Raw genomic sequence first — 23,859 nt, 5'->3', positions numbered from 1 at the left:
AATTCTCTCCTATAGAGTTTCAGGACTGTAGTACAATTTCCTCTTCCTACATCTTTCATGGTATTTTCCAGCCAATACAAAGTGTTGAACAGTTATCTCTGTAGTATGTATAATTTTAGTAATTTTTATATGCCTGTCCTATCAACAGAATCCCTATATCTTTATAGGCAGAGCTGTATATAAGTCTTCTGTGAGATATTTTAACAATCTGGTCAGGAGATGTTTATTATAAATTTTCACCCAAATAGTGCATCCTTACTGAAGAAAACTCTAAGAGAAAAAATAAATTCAAAATTAATTACATGTACAAAATGGTCTTCCTGTAGATTTTTGGAGAAGCAGCATGTTTTTATAACTTAATTGCAACCTTAAGTATACAGTCAGGTAGCCAGTACACATGGAAGTTTTCACTGATGATACTTTCATACTATTAATCTGCACAGGTGGAATTCATATCTTGCAGGTACTGTGGGGAGGGCAAGAGAACAAGGAAGCCTTTGTTCAAATATACGAGAAAAGGATGCAATCCTATAAGTAAAGATACTACTGTATATGAAAAAAGGACAAATGTTGGAGTTTTGGTCACAAAAATATTTTTACATTAATGCCTCTGGATGGTATTTTTGTTCATTTGTTAGAGGAAAAAAGTAATGATGCACCATTGCCAGACGTAAGGTTCAGCTCTGCTCGCAGCTTTCATCTGCCTTGTATAGTTGGCAACTATGATACTCAGGCAACCTATGCAGTGAGGTGTTCTTCAGCTACAAACTTTACAAGCTCAGTGCTGTTGTTGAAAAGGTATTCATGTGTGCAAGGTAATTTTTCAAAAGCTCAGAATTGCAAAAGGAGAACAAATTTCCACCGGATCACTTGTATCCATTGTGTAAATTAGGGTTTGAAGGGATCTTGTTATAATGTTTTTTGAAATCATTCTAGAGAGGTCTGTTATAAAAATTCTTACCTATTTTAATCCACATAGGACCAGTAGCTGATACTTTGGAAGGGCATTCTAGAGAATTCCTTTTGTAGGATAAGCAGGCCTTTTGTGTAATTAATTGATCAATCTGATAACACTTAGTTTTGTCCTAGCTGGCATTTTTGCAACAGAGCAATTCTAATCCGTGACACTGAAAAGAATGCTTGGAGTAAACCTAACAAGTCTCATCAAGAAAATGTGTCAGACATGAACTGCTTCAGAGGTAACAATGCCTTTGCAAAAGTAGAGTTAGGCACTGCTTTAAGAATATGGGGAACTTTTCACAATGTGAATCAATTCAGAATCAAGTCTTGGATAAAGGAATTTGAGCTATGTATTTTGTACTTTAAAACTACTTAATGCCTATCACTGATTCATTTTTTCCTTATGTCTAATTTATATTAAGATTTATCATTATGAAGAACTACTTTAAAATTATTTTACTTGTTGTATCAAAAGTACATTAAGAAAATCCAGATAATCAGTCTGACTCTCTCATTTTGTACCAGGCTGCCATCAGGGTAGAACTGACATTTTAAACTGTTTTAGCAGCTTACAGAATGTAAAAAATAGTAACAGTCTAATTGCACATTTTCTGCAGGAAATTTTGTTCTTTATAAATATAAATCCAAAATTGCTACTATTTTTCTTAGAAACCACCTCATGTCCTGCTTTGTTCTTCATTTTCCGGCATTTGTCAAACCATGTGCTTCTCCATCAGTATTTTACTCAGTTTGATTTATCAGATTTAGCAATTTGTTGCTATAAAAGTCAACATTTATATGCAACAACACAGTAGCATACATATGTTTTGAAATATCTCTCTTCATAGTCACAATGATTTCTCCATGTCATATGCCACTGCAAACAGCAAACATTACATATCCTCTGAAATATCTGTTCTGGTGCGATGCAAGGCTCTTAGTGAACTTGTGTAATTCATAAACTAATGGAAATTCTTTTGGTGAAGTCCTTTTCCCCATTTTCTCTTTCACTTGGATAGGAACGTTGCACTGGAGTCTTACTGGGTTCTGCTAAGAGGATAATTCTGAAAGAATCTACCTCTACCCATAGTGCATAGGAATAAAAGAATGTGCAGGTCAGAAAAATCAGGATATTTGCTTTTGTCTCTGTAGCTCAGGCTTCAGAACTTTGGAGTAACAATTACAAAGAAAGCCCTGCTTTCGGTCAGCTGAGAAAAATGTCCATTTTGGACAGATTCTCCAGGATATTTAGCCGCAAGGCTCTAGTAAATTTCTAGCAAAATTGTACAGACTGCAATTTTCAGGGCTTATTTTGTTTTTTTGTTTTGTTTTGGTCACATTTTTGGACAGATTTTCAGCACAGATAAAGCCTTGTTTTCAAAGCTATACTTCTTGCAACTTCCTAGTTCTTGATCCAAGTCACAAGGACTTCCGCAAGAGGTTGCCAGAACTTTTTTGTAACATTAAAAAAGATGATGTTGCTATTATAACTTCATACTCAGAAGTGGCTGTACTTTTTTGATTGAAACAAAAACAACAATTATGAAGTCAGACTGAGTCATTTACCTGACATTGATACTGCTTTTGGTATATCTGCTGAAAATAGTTTTCTATAATGGGACAAGTTATCTGACTCATTATGATTTGTGACACTATCAGACTCACCTGCAATATAGAAAGTGGATTCTGATGTAGTCATATATAATAGAACTGTATTTCCTATTAAATTGCTCTAAAATGAATCTTGTTTCACTTCCAGATTTGGGAATTTTAGCATTATAATTCTAGGAGTATAATTTTGACCAAGATCACACTGAGTTGTCCATGGGGTTCTTCCTGTTCTTTTTAAGCTTTCCTTATCCATTGATCAGTTTAAGTCATTTGCCATTTGATTTCATTATCTTTTGATCTACTTCAGAATTCTCATCCACATAAATATATTTTAATATATTAGCAGCTTTGTGTCTTTATTTCTAACTTCTTTACTTTTCTGTATAAGAAATATTACTGAACTGTATCATATATCAAATTTTACTCAACTGGCTTGAATGGCTTTTTATTTCAGTGTTTTTTATCAGAAATAATTGATTCTTAAGATATTATGGAAACTTAAGGTGTGGCGCAATGTGCCCTCTTTCTACTACATTTCCTGATTTATTGCAATGCCTGTCAAGCTGAAGTTAAACGAGACGTCTTAAGAACTGTGGTGTTCATCAGAGGCTTAAAAGTTAAACACCTGTCTCTGGGAATAGAATTCATCAAGTTGTCTGCCTCACAGTGCACCCAAATACCTTACAGGTTCTAGGTGTAAGATTCATTCCCATTTCAGTATTTATAACAGGAAGTATTCTAAGTTCTGGGATGCCTAAATTAACAAAGGCTATGTATGACGGAAGAAGGCATGCTTCTGAAGCACTGTCTTTTGCATGATATTAAATACTTCTGTGAAACTGGAATTCAGGGCCAGAAAGTTCTTTCTAAAACAGGGTTGGAGGACTAAGACAGGAGGGCAAAGTTTTAGGATGTTACACACTACTGCACAAATTATTTCTCTTTTATATCCAATCATCATCTAGTGTGAAGTGCAAAAACTCTTGCTTATCTCCCTCTCTTCAGCTGACTTTGCTGAAGATTGCAGTCAGACCAACTTTTTAATATTCTTCTGGCTCCATTAAACTTGCATTCCATGTTACATGTTCAATGGGAGGGGTTAAATGTGCTGTTGTCTAGAACATCCTTCTCCCTTCTCCTGYACTCAACAGTATTCTGTTTTTCTGGGATGTAAGACCTCTGGGTTCAACCCCCTTAGGCTATGGCCTATTCACCGGTCACCTCAGCTAACAAGAACTCTGTAGAGTTTGCTCCATAGCATATCTTTAGGCATTTAAGATGCCTGAAGAAGCATCTCAGCAAAACTGGTAAGAGCTTTCCTGAGTTGTTCCCCTGAACTTAAGTTCTTAGAGCTGTTAAACTGTGATTTAGGTGCATAAATACTTTGATGATGTCCACCTGCTTTGTTGACCTTCATTTAGATAAAGATTTTCATGCTTTAGAAAAAGCCTGTCTTTTTGTCTTCAGCTGCCATGCCATCAGTTGTACGTTTGGTCTTCATTCAAGAAACGCAAACATGATCAATTTTCTTCAATTCTAAATGCATTCAGCAGTATTGCACTGACAACTGTCCAGAGTTTGTCTCCTGAGAACCTTCTTTTTCTCTTTGTAGAACTTCAAGCTTTTTTTCTCAGTTTCTGAGTAATTAGTGTTGGCTTACTATCAAAGAATACAAAAACAGGAAGAAGCATCCCCATCTTTGCTCTTATGATTGCTCAATCTCATTTATCTCTGAAGTACTCCTACTCCTGTCCATTGTAATAAGAGCAAGATGAAATGAACCTCATATGAAGGTTCAGATGAGAGATTCCTTTGGTTTAATATTTGATCATTCATTTCTCCCACAATGTGGTAATGTCACTTTTATTATGAAGTTCACTAAATTAAGTGAGCAAAGTTGAGGCAGGTGGCCGTTTTGCAGCTCTGATGACTGTTCCCCTTTATGAATTTACAGAAAGAGAGAAGCTGCACTAGGATAGCTCCTCAAGCTTTATTCATTCTAATGACAGCTGGCTTGTATATATGTATTTATCAATTAGGATAGAAGGTTGCTTTTTAAAAAATGCATGCATAATTAAAAAATCAGTTGTTCAATAGCTGCTTTCAAGTATTTTTAGCTTCCTTAGTTCATTTTTCACACAATTATTGCTAGTTACTTCCAGAAGAATTCCAACAATCTTTCTCTTATCTTTCATTCCACAATTTAAGAATGAGGAAAAGTGTCTACTTAGAACAATTTGTACTTCGGGTCCTTTGTTTTCTTTCTTACTGTTAGCTTAGTAAATTTAAAAGTAAAGATTCATGCAGTTTTCCATTAGCAAAAAGCATGTCCACTTCCTTCATGTTGTTCACAATGAACTAGTCTTTGGTATTGAAACTGCTATAATAATTTTTTCCTTTCATGTTCAATTGAAATGTGTATTATGAATTGTTTCATGAAACACTTTTAAAGCAAAATTTCACAGCTGGGCATTATGAAATATGTTTTAGAGAATAACAGTGAGATAGAAAATTGCCACAGAAAATAGATCTCTTTTTTTCTTTACTTGAATAAGTTGTTGTCAGATTAAAGCTGAGTTTTTCACCTGTGCTACAATAGCATCAAGTCTGGAGCTCCAGTGAAGTAAACAGAGTGACTGTGCATTGATATCCGGTAAAAATGAAAACAAATGTTAGCCCTGAGATTTAGTTCAGCTGTCTTCTTGCTAGGCTTCCAGTTGTCTGCTACTTACAGTTTGGCAGTGGGATAGAGCATGGAAGATTTATTGTTTCCCTCTGCTGCAAGGAGCTTTAATAAGCTGGGAATGTTTAAAGTGGTTGAGAAAAATTCACAGAATGTTTGTGCTTGAAAACTTACAGGTTTTATATTATTTGCAGTGGAAAATCTTCAGGGCTGGAGAACCTTTAGCTGGCTTTGGAAATAAGAAGTCTGGTCAGCTCTTAAGCAGAATGTTTATTTTCATATTCCTTTTCCTAAAATTAGAAAAATAAAAATGAAATAAGAATCAAAACAAAGCTTTAAGAGCACTCAGAAATTAAAGAAATGCAGACTGAATAAGACAAAATATATAGGGTTAGAGAAATGTGGCTGGGTTAACATTATTACTTCTCTTCCATCATTAAAATAATACAGGTAGGTCAAAGAGACTAGGCTGGAATTAATTATCAGTAACATTCAGTGCTGGGCAAAGGATCAACCCAAGTCTGTGTACCATAGAAAGTGATGTATAAGCATTATGTTGACCCCATGACTTTCCCCTATTATATATATCCCTGCATAAGTGCGTCCAAACAAACAAAAGCATCTCTGTAGCTTCTTCTGTATGAGAGACACAGGTGCTTTTGTTATGTCTCCCTGAGTTAAATTTGCAGCTGCGCTTAGCTGCACATTGCCGATAGCAGTGTATGACCCTAAATTGTAGCTGAAGGACTAGCTTACATCAGGCAAGCCTGAGTGGATTTCAGAGGAGTAACTAATGCCGAGTTGGGGGCACTGAGGACGGAAGCTGCAATGCAGAGAGGGAATTGCAGCTGGGGGGAGAAGGGGAACCTGTTGCATGTTGTTATTGTAGCAACGGGAGGGGAACTACTGCTTCAGTGTGGAGAAGCAGAGGTGGGAGTGTTACCATAGCAACAGATGGAGAGCTTTCCTGATTTGGGTAAGTTGGAAAAGCTGCTGTCATTACTTCTAATTACCTGCCTGGCATTAGGCAGGTAGATAGAACATGGCAGGAGTACCTGTGTTATCACCTACATATATTGCCTATATTGCCTCTGGGTTAAAGTGAAACTGTGCTAAAGATAAAGCATTTTTCCTACATGAGCTACACTCATTTTAATCTCTTGGGTTTTTTTTATTGACAACAGTATAAACAGTTCATAAGTAATAGCAAAATTACATTTTATTCTTTCATGTATAGTGTAAACATTATATTCTGTTATCAGTTATTAATCATGCAGTGCTAGAACAGATGCTGAGTTAGGGAGTGAGTTTAAACTGTAGTAGGGAGTGAGTTTATCTAAACATCATTACATTAATATGTTTCATTTTTCTTAATGAGCTTTGCAAAATAAATCTTACAATTTTTCTTCAGGTGCTCTCATTTTCTTTCTGAAGAAACCAGGTATTGGAAATGTCTGATAGGCTCCTTTAGAATTATCCCAGTTGAGGAGCAATGAAGTTTGCGAGTCTAAGAGGAATGTGTTTATATAAAACTCATAGGAACAGCCCAGACTCCTGAAATTGCTATCATTGTTTGGCCCCGTGAATGGCAATCAGCCATCTGCTATTTGATCTGGTGTCACATCCCCTGAAACTGGGACAATGAAGAATTACTGATGTCAATAGCTGATTTAGTATGAGTCTCAGAAAAAAAAGAATGGACTAAAATCTCAGGGTAGTTAGTTTTTGATCAGGTTTGAGCTGAAGAGTAGAGTCTTAAAGGGAGACAGAGCTATTTTGAGTGTCAGACCACCAATGACAAGAAGGCTTGGTAGGAAGCCTGACCTGGATGAGTGAAGCCCAGGAAGTATCTTGGAGTCATCTGCAAAACCAGATCAAAATTCCTGCAAATGCCCAGGAGGTGAAGAAACTGAGACAGGGACAGACCTCCAGGTACTTCCTTTTGAAAGGTCCCTGTGGTTGTGATGTGAAACCTGGCTGACGCCTGAAGCCTTTTGCCTTCTTTATTTGTCCCAGAAGAAGTAAACTGTGAGCCAGAGTGTCCTCAAAGTTAGATATATATAGTCTCTGAGGCTATGTATTTGGAATATGAAGTCTCGACTTCCAGGCAGAGGGACTTTCTACCAAGCATACTTCTAGGAAGGCAGAACCAGAGAGGGATTTGCTTTTGTCTTACCCGGCAGTGCTGAGGGAAGCAGTGCCTGCTTGGGCTGCTCAGCAGGCCGAGAGCAGAAGGTGCCTGCATACAGCTGAGACTCTCACTGCAGAGTGTCTCTCTATGCCTATGTGGCAAAACAGACTTCTTATTTTTGAAGTGGTTAAACATTTGCATTTCCCTCAAGTGCAGATGAGGGCATTAACAAATGAGCTTTTTCTAATACTTTGTGCAAAGCTGGCTTTTTTGCACATCTTGAATTTCTGTTGAATGACAATAAGCAAGGGTTTTTAAAAATACCCAGTCAAATATTGCTATGAATACAAGATAAAAACCCCTCACTGTTGTTTCATCTATTTACTTGATTTCTGTCACCCATGACCTCATCCTTTTGTTTTGGATCTTATATGTGTTGTAATGAACTTAGGCTTTGTGAACTGGGCATGTCTATTCTGCTGAATCAAAGATGGCCAGAGACTAATATTTGTCCCCAAGACTGAGTAGCTCAATCTGGTGTATGTCTACATTTCTTAGGGTTAGCTGCCTCTGTGGCAGATTTGCCATGGAAAGGACAGGGTCAGGAAGTAAGGTAGTAATGAAGCAAGGTGAATGACAGGCTGTGCAGTGCTTGAGCTTTGTTTCTAATCTTCCTTTGTTTAGCTGTGTGGGTGCCATCACTACCTCAGTACTTCTTTTGGGGAAAAGCGCAACAAATGTAAAATTGTGTGTATTTATTATTTTTACGCTTGAAAATGTTCACTGATGGGTGACATACAGGATAAACCTCTTGTTTCAAACAGGAGAGGGTTTGAAGGACTGGAGTTTAAATCGCTGATGAGGTATAGCTTTCCTGCACAGCCCTGGAGAAGACATTGATGTCTTTGATATCTGAATTTCCCAAAAGGAAAATGAAGATTATACTTTTTTTTTTTTCCTAACCAGAGTGTTGTAAGAATAAATGTGTAACTTTCTGGGACACTTGGATACTGTAGTAGGCTGATATGAGTTCTTAAGATATAGCATAGCCTCAAGGGGATACCCTAAAAATGACAGTGGAGGGGGACATCTGCAAAGGATTTTTTTCTAACTGGTTTTACCACCTGCCTACACAAAAAATGCTCCTTACCATCTCTGCACTCACTCATAATGAGTGAGACCATCTCCATACCTGATCCTTCAGTGTAAGATGGATGTTTGTTTTTTCATCATTGCCCTGTTACCCATTACTTTATAGCTATCTTGTACTAAGAAAAGTGACAATATGCATTAAACCACTATGGTAACCTCTGTTTTTTTTTAGCTTGCCAAGAGCATAAAAGGTGTTTCAAAACGTTCTTCCACTTCTTTGGCAAAAAGGCCCTCTCTCCCTCATTAAAACAAACTCTTTCTTTAATACAGAGATTATTTGCATAATGGCTTGTTGCGTGCAATCTCTAAGAGTGCATTTATTTTCATGAACAAACAAGATTAGCTAACACTTCAAAATGTACACTTAGAAAGTTGATTCATTTTTTGTTGTAATATGTGAATGCTGTTAAGTATCTTTATAATTTGTTTTATAACCTTTTCAGATATCAAATAGTCTTAGGAGATCTTAATAGTGCACTTTATTATATAAAGTACAGCCATTAATGTATGTTCACAGACTATTAACATTCTCTTTCTTTGTTTCTTCTGTTCAGTGTTATTTCTTTACTATCTCCACAAGAGTTAAGCTTGTCCTTGTGCATTTGTCTTACTAAATTTACAAGTTAGTAACCTTAGTTTCTTACCACATGGAATTATGCATTTGAAGTCTCTCTTCCTCTGTAACTCATATTAAACCCAACCTTTCTGCTGTCCCAATAAAGCCTTAAATTACAGGTCAGAGTGGACACTGCAGTTTCTCTGTCAAATCCAATGGTACTCCAGTAACAATCTCCTGACTATTTCTGATTACTATTTTGAATTATGTTGTCTGCTAGATCCAGTGACCCAAAGTCTGCCCTCTACCATGTATCCCCCATCTCTACTTCCCCTGCCGTTTCTTGCCTATTTTGGACATCCCTCTTTTTAAGCTGGCACAGTTTAAGAACAGATAGTTATGGCTCATCACAGACAAAGTTTATCATCAAAATCCCAGGCACTGTCTGCAACAGGATATGAACATTAGTCCTCTTGACACATCAAGAGGCGAGCCTATGTAAGTGCAGTTATGGAGCAATCATAAGAACCAGGATGTCTTTGGGAATGTTGTAGAGGAGACAAAAGCCAGCAAAAGAGTCCCAAAATAAATGTGAAGCAGCAGTAATGAGCAACAAGAATGAAGAGTATTCCACCAAAAGGGGTGGGAAGAGAATAGAAAATCTACAAATGATTTTCTGAAGTGGGCTGCATGCCTTCTGATTTCCTGCTATGTTTCTGACTGTGGAATGGTTGAGTGAACCAGACGAGATAATCCATCAGTGCAGAGTGAGGAGGAGATACGTAGGGATCTGTGGGGATGGGCCAGGACAAACATCTAAACATCTCTATCCTTTCCTCTTGCTGAGTGTCAGAAGTTATTTGGAATCCAGCAGGACAGGAGCTGGCCTCCAGGGAGCCAAGATAGGTGCAGTGAGACGGACAAATGTTTCCTCATGGAGGAAACTTAAGAGTTTATCTTTCTCAGCAGGATAGAGGCTGTACCTTCCAAAGACCCTCAAAATGAATATGCAAACAAAAACAAAGAATAACGGTACATGAATTTTTTTAATTGCATTTTTTGGTTTTTGTGTGAGGTTAGCTGTCTTTCACCCTTTAGAATAGCAAGAAATCAATGAAATAATCTGCTGAAGCAGCCAGAAAGCAACACTGTAGTGAAGGTGGACAGCTTATGTCCTTCTTGCTCTGAGATTCCTGTTGAGGCTGTGATGGGAAGAGGCAGATAAGGCATAATCCCTGGCTGTAAAAATTAGCTTTTTTTTTTTTTTAACTCAGAGTGTTCAGCAATATAGACAATTCTGATTTCTTTCTGAAATACTTTGTCAGTGTTAACCTGAATAGCCCTTATTTCCCTGGTGACAATCTCAGTGTTGGCTTTGCTTCTTTCATTTTATTTTCTCCATACAACCATTATGCCTGTAGCTATATGAAAGTGTCAAAGCAAACTCTCACAAAGGAGCAAGTTATCCAAAATATTTCTAATAAAAAACAGTATGAAGAGTCTTCACAGATATATATTTTACTACCACTGTAAAACTAGTTATTCTTTGTTTTGGTTTGTATATTCATTTTGAGGATCTTTGGAAGGTACAGCCTCTATCCTGCTGGGAGAGAGAAACTCTTGAGTTCTTCCACCTCTCAGAGCCTATTACTAGTAAGAATAGAAGCTGGAGGAGGAGGAGGAGGACAGAAAATGGAAACAAAGCAGACTGGTAGAGAACTGGAAGGTGAGCCATGATGTGCCATTGTTTCTGCCACAAAACCGAATGTTGTAGGTAGTGTGAGGAAGATCCCGTAAATCCAGCTCCTGAGCATCCTTTGAACCCATGGACAGCTCTACGCTGGCAGAGCTTCTTCAAGGCAAGATTCAGACACACCTAATGTGGCTACCCAGCTCACCCCAAGCCTTGTAGAAAGCACAGTGAAATTTCAGAGCAAGTATGTGAGAATTACTGTCCTCACAGAAGGCTTGTGTTTGTCTTAATGATAAGCTAAGGGTTTTGAATACACACTGCCTATGTAAAGATGTTTATTTTACCAGGCTTTCACCAGCAGACTCCATTTGTTCCGTTCTGGTTTATTTGCCCAAAATGAGAGTGTAGGATTCAAAATAGCTTCACTGGAAAATGGTAGATGATTCCACTACTTACAGTTCCTTCCCACAGGATATCTGAGAGCTGCTTACAAATTTTTGAAACTAGAATGCAAGTTGCACATGTGATGTAAAAACAACCAGTACCTGTCAAGGAATAGTGCTAAAGTAATATTTTAAGCATTCCAGTTCTCTCCTGGAATCACCATGATTCCTGGCTGTTTGTAACCTATACACTGTGCAGTCTGGGGAACAAACAGTGCACATCATGCAGCAATCACTGTGGGAGTATTTATGTCCATAAACATCAAAACTAGCCATGAGCATGGCCTGTACCTCTTCAAATGATCAAAAACTCAATTAAGAGACATTCTACCTGAACAGTGGACAATTCTCTCCTTGTTTTAGTCCACTTATCCAGGGTAAGTTTTCATGAATCAGGGAAACTAAAGGTACGCTATGTCTGCCAGAATTACTATTGGTGTTTTAATATCAGGTGTGTGAATGTTCAGCTTCAGGAAAAGGGAACCACTCATCCCTTATTTCAGGGGACATTTCTTCTCTCATTCATTTGTCACATAACTGAAAAGAAGGGAGAATCAATCAGACAGTCCTTTGCAGGGTAATCTTAGGCAATTCAATTGTTGATTAAACTTTCCTTGCAGTGCTGAGTTAGGCTGGAAGAAATATTATTTTAATAAAAATGAACTTCAGACTCCAAAAAAATTCCACTTCCCTTGTGTTCTTGTTCAGAAGTTTTACTCTCCTGTGAGGCTGGTGTGTTCTGCTGAGGAGCAAGTAGAAGGGAGGACTTCAGAGCCATGTTGTTAAACGGGAAAGAGAAACAAATTTCCACTGAGGACAAGCACTGAGTGAAGGGTTCAGAGGAGAACTGAGGCAGAAAATTACCTCAAATTCTACACTGAGGCTACTGCATAACAGCTGTGAAGGATCTGACCAGGCTGAAGTAAAGAATTGGAAGGGACTGACAAAAATTACAAGTATTCACTTTCACAGGAGAGCTTTTGAGAGATTGAATTTAAACTGCTGTTTCCTGTTTTAAAAGAGCACTTTGAAACAGCTCTTTTTTTTTTCTGTTTAAATTGCTAAATTTCCTCTCATCTTTCTCCTGTTTCCCTGAACAACCTTGTCCTGTGTTCTGATCTTAAACCATCATACTTAACATTTATATAACATTGTTTGAATATAAAGGGCTCCAACTTCTTTTTAAGCATATTTCATATAGAATGATATGCTCAAAATACAAAGAGGAAGATTAATATTTATTTCCAGAACATTTAAAGCCTTACAAATAGAATTTCCCACTTTGGTGAAGTCAATCCTTTTGGCAACTAAAGGTGATTTTATCCCTTGCGCAGTTATTGGACTAATTTCAAGCATATGGGAACAGTGTCTGGGGTGTGTTGGTATAATACACAAGAGGTGTGGAGTACCCAGAATAATAATCTAAATTGGACTTTAATTATTTAGATATTTTTAGTTGATTGAGTACCAGCCTAACAGAGATTCCAATAATAGCTTTAATCAAAGATAGCCTTATTCCATCAACCTACATAGGACCTACACTGAAAAGTTTTAAAATTTTGGAAGGATTGGAGAAATTATTTTGAATGGATCAGAAAAGATAGCCATAGTTGCTCAAAGGATTCATATATTATAAGCAAATGGAGTTTTGTCGTGGTGGTGACAGATTGTCTGATAAGCAGTAGTAAGAACCTGAAAAGTATCATAAAAGAAATTCTAGCATAATTTCCAAGGACAAGACTCTCTGTTGTTGTTGTGGGGAGCTGTGAAAATGCAGAAAATGAGAAGGCTGCACTACAAGCAACAAAGTCACTGCATGCTGTTTTCCGTAGTCATTCAAATAGATCACTTGTCTGAGAGAGCAAATTAAATAGTGTTTTCCAGGATTAACCCACAGCTAAAATGATACATCTTGGTAGGACAAAAACTTTATGTATTGCCAACAATATGTTAGTTCCTCTTTCAAATGAACAAAACAATTAAAGACTTGGTTGAAAAGTGTGTATTTTTCTCTGTGGCTACAGCTGCCTCAGACCATGGAAGCTTCAAGGTGTTTCCAATCATTAATCATTCCTACACAATTGAAAGGCAAATAATTCATTGCTGGCTTTCTTATTTTCAAGGAAGGAATGGAACCACATTAAGTTTGGAAATGTGAAAAATGTGAAAAATATGCTAAAATCAGATAGTTGCAACTGTGACAATATATCATTATTTGCAGCTGATTGTTAACTATTGTTAACTTAGGGGTATGTCACTCTGTCCACAAATTAAGAGAAAGAAAGAAAAATTATCTTTGACTTCCTGCTCCATTCATAACCACAACAAAAGAAAAGTCCCCTCTAGGGAAATCATAATTTGATTTTTTAAAAATTTAAGTTACTTTTTCTCAACTCATTCAATCCTTTTTCTCAGCAAATGTTTCAGATTTCCTCATGAGCTTATGAAATTTGAATACACAGAAATGTTCTCCATGAGACAATTACTTGCATACAGTACAGGTGAAAAGATCATAAAATGTTTTTGTAGGTTTTAGAAGATATTTCTGGAAATTAGGTGAGCATTGTCAAGTGTCAATTTTAAAAGTCTGTTTTCAAATATAATCTTGTTGGAGGTGATGGAGAGACATTTTCAGTGACAGAATGTTGCTTGTATTATTTTCAAGTTCTACTAAATATTTTTCAGTAAGTACTGAAAGTACAAGTTGACTCTTTATGTGATGACATTTATAAGATAATGCATTCATTTAAGGGTAAATTGCCAAAAACAAAACAAACAAACAAAAAAAAACAGATGGCAAAGTTTAGTAATAAGCTAGTCATCATGGGAAAGCAGAGAAAAAGCAAAGACACTCAGAAGGGAATTAGCTGCCAGATACTAGGTTTTACATTTTGATATGATCAAGCAAAATAAACATAAACTGATTTAATTTTACTGAAAAATATTAATCTTTCTGGAAATAGTACTGAAAATTTAAAATTTCTCAAGAAGCCTGATGTATATTTCACAACTTCAGCTGAATATTTGTGTATGTCAGGAGTCTTCTATTGGGAAACATAATATTCTAGTTTCACATTCTTGCTCTTTGAATTTCTTAAAATTTTTAAATTTATCATGTTCTTGAACACAGCGCTAGAAAAAACAATTTTCTTATGTAATCAGATTTGGACAGACTGTAGAAGCTGCTGCATACAGATTCCATTTGGATGAAGTTTCTAAGTGTGATGACTTTGAATTATATATGTAAAATGCTTTATGAGTTTACTTTTTAAATCCAATCATAATGAAATCTATTAAAAGTGATAATAAATACCTTTTTAATCAGTAGCTTTAATTTTGGATAGTTGAATTTTGCATCAGAGAAATTTTATATTATTTCAGAAAATATGTGATATGTTAAAGGAAATAAGATTACCCTAAAATTTCCCTCCATGTTAACATGTAGTCCCATTTTCTTCATAGAGTTTTCTCTTCTATTCAAGGAGGAATGTTTCTTTGAAAGTGTGGCTACTATGCAATATAGCTTCAGTTAATACAACCAGATGCAGTGTGAGTATGTGGAGTTGGTGTAAGCAGCAAAAGTCTTATGCCTGTTACGGTAGCATGGCAAAATTGGGTCCTTAAGACAAGAAAACTTATGGTGACAGAACATTTTAGTGTATATGACCTTGACGTCATTTTATGGAGGACATAGTTTCACCTTTCTGCAGCTGGGAGGGAGCCTTATTAAAGTTTTTGCTCTTTTTTATTTCTTCGTGTGTTAATTATAATAACCAAAAGTTGTTGTCAGAAAAGTAAACAAGAAAAGAACAAATCAAAAGGTAACATTTCTAGTGTGAAAAAAACATACAGAATATTATTAGAGTTTTAGGACATTGCTTCATGTAAGGCATTGTTTCACTGAAATGTTATGTTTTGCCTGAATGCTATAAGTGCAAACATTACTTTTTATAAAGGTTTTGAACATAGGCATTCTTCTAAATGGAGGGTAGCATTAGCTAGCAAATGAAAAATATTCTTTTCTTATATTATGGGACCAACATAGAAACCTTTCTTCTGGTCATTTCTTGCTGGATGCTCTGTGTTGGAGATCACTGTACCAGCTTTGTGCAAAGCAATATATGAAATCTGTTAACTTCACTGTGAGCTGAGTGCCCGTTATCAGTGAAGATAAAGGTAATTTTGCTGAAGTGTGTACAGGCTAAACTCAATTAAAAGTGAAGAACTGAGTGCCAGTTTCAAAACTGACCTCCATCTCTTCCTCATAGAGTGAATATATGACTATCATACCTCAATAGCTGCTTGGTTGAAGACTGAAGCAATTACAAAGATTAATGTAAAGGATGTACTGATCTAACATCCACTCCTAAAAAGGATTAATGGAGAGAATATAAAGGATGAAATTGCAATTCAGAAATTAAATGGATATGTATATTTATTTTTACTGGGAAAAAAAAAGTGTTATGTAGGGGCCAAAATTTTTGTGCACTCTGACTGAATATGGTAAATACTTTGGGTGAAAAAAAATAGGGGTAAAACTTTGAAAATACCAATGCCACTAATTTTAAAAGACTTTCATCAACTTTTCTTTTTGAAATATTACTTTGCTTTTTATAAGTGTCCTAAGTTTACATAAAGAAAAATGCATTTTTAAGGACTTGGGTAACTCAGAAAGTCTGTGAACCACTTCATTTGAGTTGAAACATTTTTATTAAAGTGAATGGAGTTACACTGGCCCATTGCAGAGGTGTTTTGAATAAGACTCACATCTGCAGTGTTCTAGTTATCTAGTAATAAGTGAAAGAAATGACAAATGAAAGTTGCATAGTTGTGTTAGCATGGCCCTGCTTCTAGGATAAGAAAATTTGATTCTCAGCCAGAACAGTTTACCTGGACAGCAAACCACAGTGATGCACCTGTACTGCCTCTGGTGCCTACTTTGCTCAGATCTAACCGCGGTACCTACAGGATGCTGTGTTACATAGCTCAAGGGCTTTCTTTCCTTTGCGGAGGGAGGAAATCCTAAATATGCACAATCTACCAGAAGGGAATTATAGATGCTCCTAAACTTAGTAATCATTTGACAGTCAAAGTAAAGCATTCATATAAAATAACCTCAAATATGAATATCATGCAAAAACTTGTTCTGTAAAAAGACAGCACAGTCATTAGCCAGCTGTATACAAATGGTCTTTGATTCTATAAATACTGATACTCACAAGCGAGTTAAAAAAAAGCAACTCTACTCTATCAGTGTTTGGAGAAACCCATGGACATGTCTGGCATATTCCTGTCTATAGAAGCTGGATGTGCCAACTAACTCTTGTCACTGGACTTTCAAGGATAAAGTAATGAAGACAGAGTTCAGTGTAAAGAAAGAAGATCAGCACTCTATCATCTTAAACCCGATGAACTAAGATTGTCCTTTTTCAATATTTATAAAGAGCTAGGTAGCAATAAGGGTATGCTGTGTACATTACTGCATTATTTAAGTGTGTGAAGATGTGCAACCTTGTAAACTTTGAGATGAAAAAAAGTCTCTTCAGATTACAATCTGTCAGCTTCCCTGAGAAAATAAAGCTAATACAATGAAAAATGGCAGTGAGGTAGGCTACAAAGAAAAATAGTCCTTAATTCCTTTGGTGGCTAGGCTTCAAGTCCTAAGGTGATCTATTACCTGGCATTTGAATACACGCTAGCACCTCTTATATATCTGTTGATCATTTGGCATGTAGAGAGGAGAGGCCTAGAGCATGTTTTGGACTAGGATTACAATGTCAGTAAATTAGGTTTCCTGGTTTTACAACATCAGCTCTAGAAGGATGGCCTGTCAAAATTGTAATAGTGCCGGAGAACTAGATTGTTCTCAGAAAACAGTAAAAATACTGTCCTCAGTTCAGACTACAAGCTCTTCTAAAAATCTATACATAAAACAATATGAAATACTGTTCATGTAATAGTATTGCTTTTTACACCTTCCCTTTTAAATAGGAGATTTAGGAGTACATGTGCAAAAATGCACTAAAAGCAAGTTCAGAGTAGTCAAAGGCAAGACCTACCTGTTTTTCCAAAGAACCTTATTTCTTTGTTCAGCTATATCAAGAGTGCATTTACCAGAGGATCTGAGGAGCTTTTTTCCCCTCAGCCCCCATATTAGCCTGCATTGCGCAACATAAACTTTGTGTCACGTGAGCGAAAGCTGTCACTGTCATGAATGCAGACAGCCCTGCAATACTGAGAGGGTCTTTCATGACATGATTGGATACATGTTTCCATAGGATTCCTGTGTCAGAGACTAAGCAGTCTGGAAAGAGGGAGAGGCAGAAAACATGGTGAATGTAAACATGACCTTTTCCTGGCTTCTGAGGACTGGAGTTCACAATCTGAATACTGGTTTCAACACAGTTTCTTGTATGGGGTATTTTGTGCTTCAGCCAGTGTGTTTGTGTGTTCACCTATCGTTTTGTGTGTACATCCATATATATTTTAATTTCGGCATTATTATATCTATTGTGGCTGCTTACTTACCGCTTATTTACAGCAGTAGACATGGAATGAAAGAAAGGATGAGATTGTGACATGTAAGCCATATTAGCCTATTCAGGGTAATAGGTTAACAGCCCCTTGGCTCTTAGCATTGAAGTACATGAGGTGTCTCAAAGAAGCACAAACATGCATTTTTAATTCTGCTGTAGTGTAACCTGAGAAAGAGTGGCTGAATAATTGGTTACAAGTAGGACAAATAATTTATTGGAATTACCAAAAAAACCCCCAAACAAACAAAAGGCATTGCCAGAGTCAGAGGAATTTACTGTTCCCCAGTGTACTTATATTGCTCCTGTTCATATTTACCTACTGCTAACACAGACTCAAATAATTCTTTCATCATTCTGCCCTATGACATAGAAGCCTATGCAAATTGTATCTTGTAGCTGTGACTTTTCAGAGACAATTGAAAGGGATGTGAAAGTGCAGAATTTGTTATGGCACAGGACCAAAGCAAGAGAGAAGCTTGGCCCCTTTTCTAAAGTAGCTAGAGAAAGAAAACAAAGGAGGAAAAAGGTTAAAAGTCTAGTTCCTTGGTCAGTAAAAAGGAAAACATAGCTCCGTTGGCTTGAACATATCTTGCCGCTCTACATATGGATAGACCTTATAGAAGACCAAGTAGTAGTGAGAAGCGTGGAACAAATTTCAATTTGCATATCATGCTTTCATTACAGGAATATCAAATTGATATATTTTTTGCCCAGACGTGGACAGACAGCCGTCTTCGTTTCAACAGCACCATGAAAATACTGACTCTGAACAGCAACATGGTTGGTTTGATTTGGATACCAGATACGATATTCCGGAATTCCAAAACAGCGGAAGCTCACTGGATCACCACCCCCAACCAGCTCCTCAGGATATGGAACGATGGGAAAATCTTATATACCCTCAGGTAAGAAGTTAAAGTATGTAGCTGAAAGCTTTTAGCGTCTTTTGCTTGGTAGTAATTTTCAGAGCTTTCCCTGTTATCCTCTGTTGTTTCCTTTCTGATGCCTACTGACCTTGCTTGACAAATGTTTATTGAAAATTCAGGCATAACTACTGCAGAGTTTAAAAAACAAAGCATTGTCTTTTAAAAAAAATCTTTAAGTATTGAAAGTAAGTTTCCCTAAATTGTAGAAGTCAGATTTTTCAGTGTTTGTTAAAATCAGAAGCATATAGTCCCATAAATCCTGCCAGAAACCTTTCTGATCAGATTTAGGTGCAAGACTGGATAAAGTATTTCTAGATTCATGCTAATGCCAATGCTTGATTTTTCGGATAAGACACACTGAAAGATAGCATGTCACATCTCATCATAAGCGTGAATTGCTGGAAGGAAGGATTTTAGAGTTTTTCTAAACTTTGTGATACCATCAACTGTATGGTATTAGAGGCACTGTATATATTTGCATAAAAAGAGCCTGTGGAAATCAAAATATGTTTTTACTTAGTGGAAGAACTGAATTGCACAGAAGAAAGTTCTGCCATATACCAGATTTCACAAAGCAAACTTTTTCAGAGATATTCCTTTCATGCTACATTTTTGCAGTGATTTTATTCAGCCTTCTGAGTGCAATATCATATACTGATCATACTTGCAATTGCAGTTGGGCTTCAATGACAAGTCTTTGTTAAACAATAAGAAAGGAATTAAACAGTTGGAAATGCTACTGACATTTTTAGTGTCCTTTTCTTCTTAGGCTTGCTCCTCTGAGTTCAGTGGTAGAGCTCTTGCTTATGTCAGTAGCCTTTGGATAAAGATTTTGGTGATTAAGATTACAACTTTAATCCTCTCTTGTTCTTTATTTTTTTTCTTTTTTTTAAATYAAGTCTTGTTTCAGTATTTCTAGGCGAGTTATGTGTCTACCTAATGATAGTTAGACTTACATACCTATCACTAAAGAAACTATGTCGCATGCATGGACTGCAAAATTTATTTAAACAGATAAAAATGAGATAATATTTGACCCAGTGGATTGTTTGAATGAGCATGCTGAATGTGTGAAAGATGTTTTGAATCCTTTTCTCCCACTCAGCTCAGCCTCCTTTTCTCATAAGAGGAACTATAAGAATGTTCATTGCTCATCAGTAACACTGTGTAATTCAAAAATAAATAATTTATCTATCTGATTTATATTACCACACATTATCAGTATAGAATGAGAGTGGTAACTACTGTATGTGCAGGTTCTGTGATGTGTCGATAAACATTTTGTATTCAGGAGAAAGTGTGCAAGGTTGACTCATGCTCCTTGCCTTTGCCTCCTCTTCCCTGGCTACTTTTGGGCATGAATGCATTCCTGCTGTAACACCTGAGCTCTTGTTCTAGTGTCAGTACAAAAATGCTGGTCAGTTCCTCACAAGTGACCTTTCCAAGACAGAGGTTTTCTCTGTTCGTCATCCTACAATTGAGACACCAGACCTTTCCAAATCCAGTTTGTTAGCTTTTAAATTAGCCTTAAAAAAAAAAACCAAAAACTGAACCCGCCCCCCCCCCAGCCCATGCTTGTTGCATAAACTCAGGCACACAGTTAATACAGTGTCTGGTTTCCTGACCACTACAGATCTGTAGTGGTCTACATAATAAACTAGTACTTCTTGCAATCTGCTCAGGTAAATAGATTGACTTTGTAGTCTATCAGACTGAAGATTATCTGTTTCTAATAGCCATTTTTAAATTAGCTACCTTCATGGTCTCCTTTGTGTTAGGAAACCATGTAAAACAAGCTTTCAGATGGGGCTGAAGACATTTCTGCTGGTCTATGTTAATGGGTCATTTATTTGTTATATCTATGCTACTCAGGAGAGAATGACATATAGAGATTTAACATGCTTTTGAGAGGTATCCCAAAATGATGGAAAGAATTTTAATTTCACAGTGTAAGTAAATTCAGAGAAGGTTCCTTACAAGATTCTTTATAAGATTTTATTTTCATGGAATTGCAAACCACATCATCCATTTTCTGTTATTTTTGTAAAGAACAGTTGTTTCCATTCCATGTCCTTTAAATATAAACTGTCTAGAGAAAAAGATATGCACAGATTTTTTGGGATCAGGAGACTCTTAAGGATGTATTTGAAATTATTTGTGTTCTTAGATATTTATCATTATTTTAAAGCAGGCCTAAATAGCCAATAAACGATTTGTATATGCAGCCTTTTGTTTGGAGGCCTTACTTAAAGATGTCACAGTTCTTTTGGAAGATTATCTAAGGTTACCTAACCACCTCCTTTTAACTTTTCCTTGTGCTGATAGATAGTGACAGATAGATGGTTTCTCCACAGGCTTACCATCAATGCTGAATGCCAGCTGCAACTACATAATTTCCCAATGGATGAACACTCATGTCCATTGATATTCTCTAGCTGTAAGTACTGCTTTGATGCTTTATTATTGTATGTAAGAGGTATGTAGAGGTATGAGTTTATTTCTAGTTTCTGTCAGGTTGTTCAGCTGATCCACAACCAGTAGAGAGGATGTTTAGGTTTGCTTAAATATTCAGGGGATTTTTTGTTTCTTCTCTAGCATTCCTGGCATGGACTTATGTCATGAAGTCTTCTGTAGATTTACTCTGTTATTTTTGCCAGCACCAGCCTTTTTAGCTGACACTACAGTCACAGTTTCAGCACAAACAGATACTCATGCCAGTCTGGGCTATGTTGATCTAGAAAATCATATGACAAGTAATTGAGAAAAGAAATTGCAGTATCTTGTGGAGGTGCACAGCTTGGGGACAGGCCCAGTACCTACACCAATAACTGGTGTAGGTACCATAAATCTCATTTTCCTGTTATTGCTCAGCTCTTCCAGTAGTCCCAGCTGCATTGTATTGTATGTAGTGTTGTTGGTATATTGAAGATACACCTAATGGACGAAACAAATATATTGTTGAAATGGATGGGAAACAAAAGTCAAGAAAGTTACTATTGAGGTTTAATATTACTGTGAGGGAAGGTTCTCTTCGTGCTGATTCATTTGAAAAAGCATGAGAGCTATCAGCTCATAGATACACCTGCATAGCTGTGTAATGCAAAGTGATATAATGCAAGCATTTTTAAAAGGGTCTTCCCTAAAGATTTTCCCTTTGATAAACTGCAAGTGTCAGGATCTGTAAATGAATGGGAAATGCATTATTTTGTCTTTCTGTTTAGAAAACAGTGTTTTCTCCACCATCTCTTTAAAAGCGATACAAGACTAATACTATTCAGTGCTTTTCTAATAGTTATGTTGCTGTGATAGATGGGTTTTGATTTTAATTTATGAAAAGTGCACCGACAGTGATCTTTTAGAATCATTTGGAAACAGGATTTGGATTTCAGCAGATCCAGGGCATGTTTTTCTTTTTCCCCAGGAAATTTTTTTCAGAAAAATCTGCCAATGTAAACAGCTGCCTTCCCCCCAAAATATTATCATAACTTTGCTGTTTTTTTATGACTTATGTGGATGTGTGAGCCTGGGCAAAAATGCATAGGTGTATGCTTAATTCAGATGTGTGGAATATATGCATACTGAAGTGAACAGGAGACAGATACCTCCTGAATGAGCTTTACTACTAATGAACACTTGTCACTGGATTCTACATACCTCAGCTAAGTTTAGTTACTACATAAACCTACCCTTGCCTTGAGGCAATCTACCAGTGATGTGTTGCAGTACTAGAAAAGGAGTGTGTGGTCTTAAAAATTAAGTCCCAGTCTACAGATACTAATTAAATCTACTACATGAATGTGATAGGTCCTGCTTTAGCAATATCCAAAGAAGAAGTTGAACTATAATGGGCAGGGAAGTAGCTTCAAATCTTACCTTCATTTGTTGTTAATAACTAGACAGTTGCTGAATGTAAGTTATGCTGTATGGTTTTTTTATTTAAAGGAACAGAATATCAGTTTGAATTTCAGAACGTTCAGTTCCATGGCAAAATTTCAAATTACACCTTGATTTGAAGAGGTCACTCTTAATTTAAATCTGTTAGATCAGAACCCTTCTGCCCTTGAAAACACATATGTATCACCATTAGAGAAGATGAAGATTGCATAGGATCAAGCAGAAGCTGAACGTGTTCCAGTTTGTTCTGTGTATATTCGAATTATAGTTTCTTGCCAGATGGAACAACACTTGGCTGAATATTAAAAGTGCTTTATAGCTTTGTCAACCTTTTTTGCTCATATTGATAAAAAGAGCTTATTTCTTTATGTTCATACTGGGTTATGTTCTTTTCCTTGAATGCTCTTTTAGCACTGCAATATTCATAATAGTAGGACATCTCCTGTGTGATTTGTTTGGTTTTTAACTCTGTTCTGTTCAGCATTATGTACATAAGTTTGAAGATACATGATATTTGGTGGGACTTATGAAGTGAATGACTGAGTGAATGCCTGAATGATTTATTACTGCCAGTTTGACAAGTTTCTGAAAGAGCAAGCTTATTACAGACTGAGATTCCAAGGTGTGTCTTTGAATAAAATAAAAACCTAAATGGTTGTAGAATTCATGTCATAACAGCACTTCCCTCTGCATCCCTTTCTTTTGCTGCCCTACACATGGACAAATCTTTGGAGATTCCACTGTAGGCAGGCAGCAAAAAAACTCATGAGTTTTACAGAATATTCCCCACATCTCTATGCACACATGAACAAGGTTAATATTTCAAAGATTTCGCTTTTTATAGAAATTTCCCTTGATATTTCAGAAATGTAAGGCTAATCTCAAATTGTTTTGAGAGTATTTTCCTCTAATGCCAACTAATTCACACCCTAACCTTTTTGTTGCTTTGGGGACAGTTAATATTCCTTAGATGGGAATACTGAGATCTACTCGGTCTGGTTGCCTTGATGAATAAGGAGAAAGCAGTAGTTTAAGGAAAAAGAGACCATCTCAGTGTGCTAATACTGGTTGCTAAAACATATCTACCCGTTTCTGCAGAAAATCTTATGGAAGAGTATTGTTTGGAACATGCTTTTTTTCTCCTCTAAAGTGATTTTTGAATGTCTATTTGTGGCTAGAGCTAAGGAGTACCTCAGAAAAACAATTTTGGGAAAGACTGTAATGTAGGGAGCATTTCCATGACAGCAGTTTGTACAGTTTCCTGAGCTGCCGCT

At 36.6% G+C, this 23,859-nt stretch overlaps 1 protein-coding gene across 1 annotated transcript in view; it reads left to right on the top strand.

Annotated features, from left to right (window-relative positions):
* The window catches only part of GABRG3 (gamma-aminobutyric acid type A receptor gamma3 subunit), a 330,885-nt gene that overhangs the window by 151,287 nt on the left and 155,739 nt on the right, over nt 1-23,859 (top strand). The window contains exons 4-5 of the mRNA XM_026074700.1: nt 18,450-18,670; nt 21,046-21,128. Of these exons, the coding sequence (XP_025930485.1) occupies nt 18,450-18,670; nt 21,046-21,128 (304 nt within the window). The remainder of the gene's footprint in view (nt 1-18,449; nt 18,671-21,045; nt 21,129-23,859) is intronic.

Source organism: Apteryx rowi, unplaced genomic scaffold (assembly GCF_003343035.1).
Source record: "Apteryx rowi isolate R43461 unplaced genomic scaffold, aptRow1 scaffold_396, whole genome shotgun sequence".
Classification (NCBI taxonomy): domain Eukaryota; kingdom Metazoa; phylum Chordata; class Aves; order Apterygiformes; family Apterygidae; genus Apteryx; species Apteryx rowi.
This window is presented reverse-complemented; position numbering and strand designations above follow the sequence as displayed.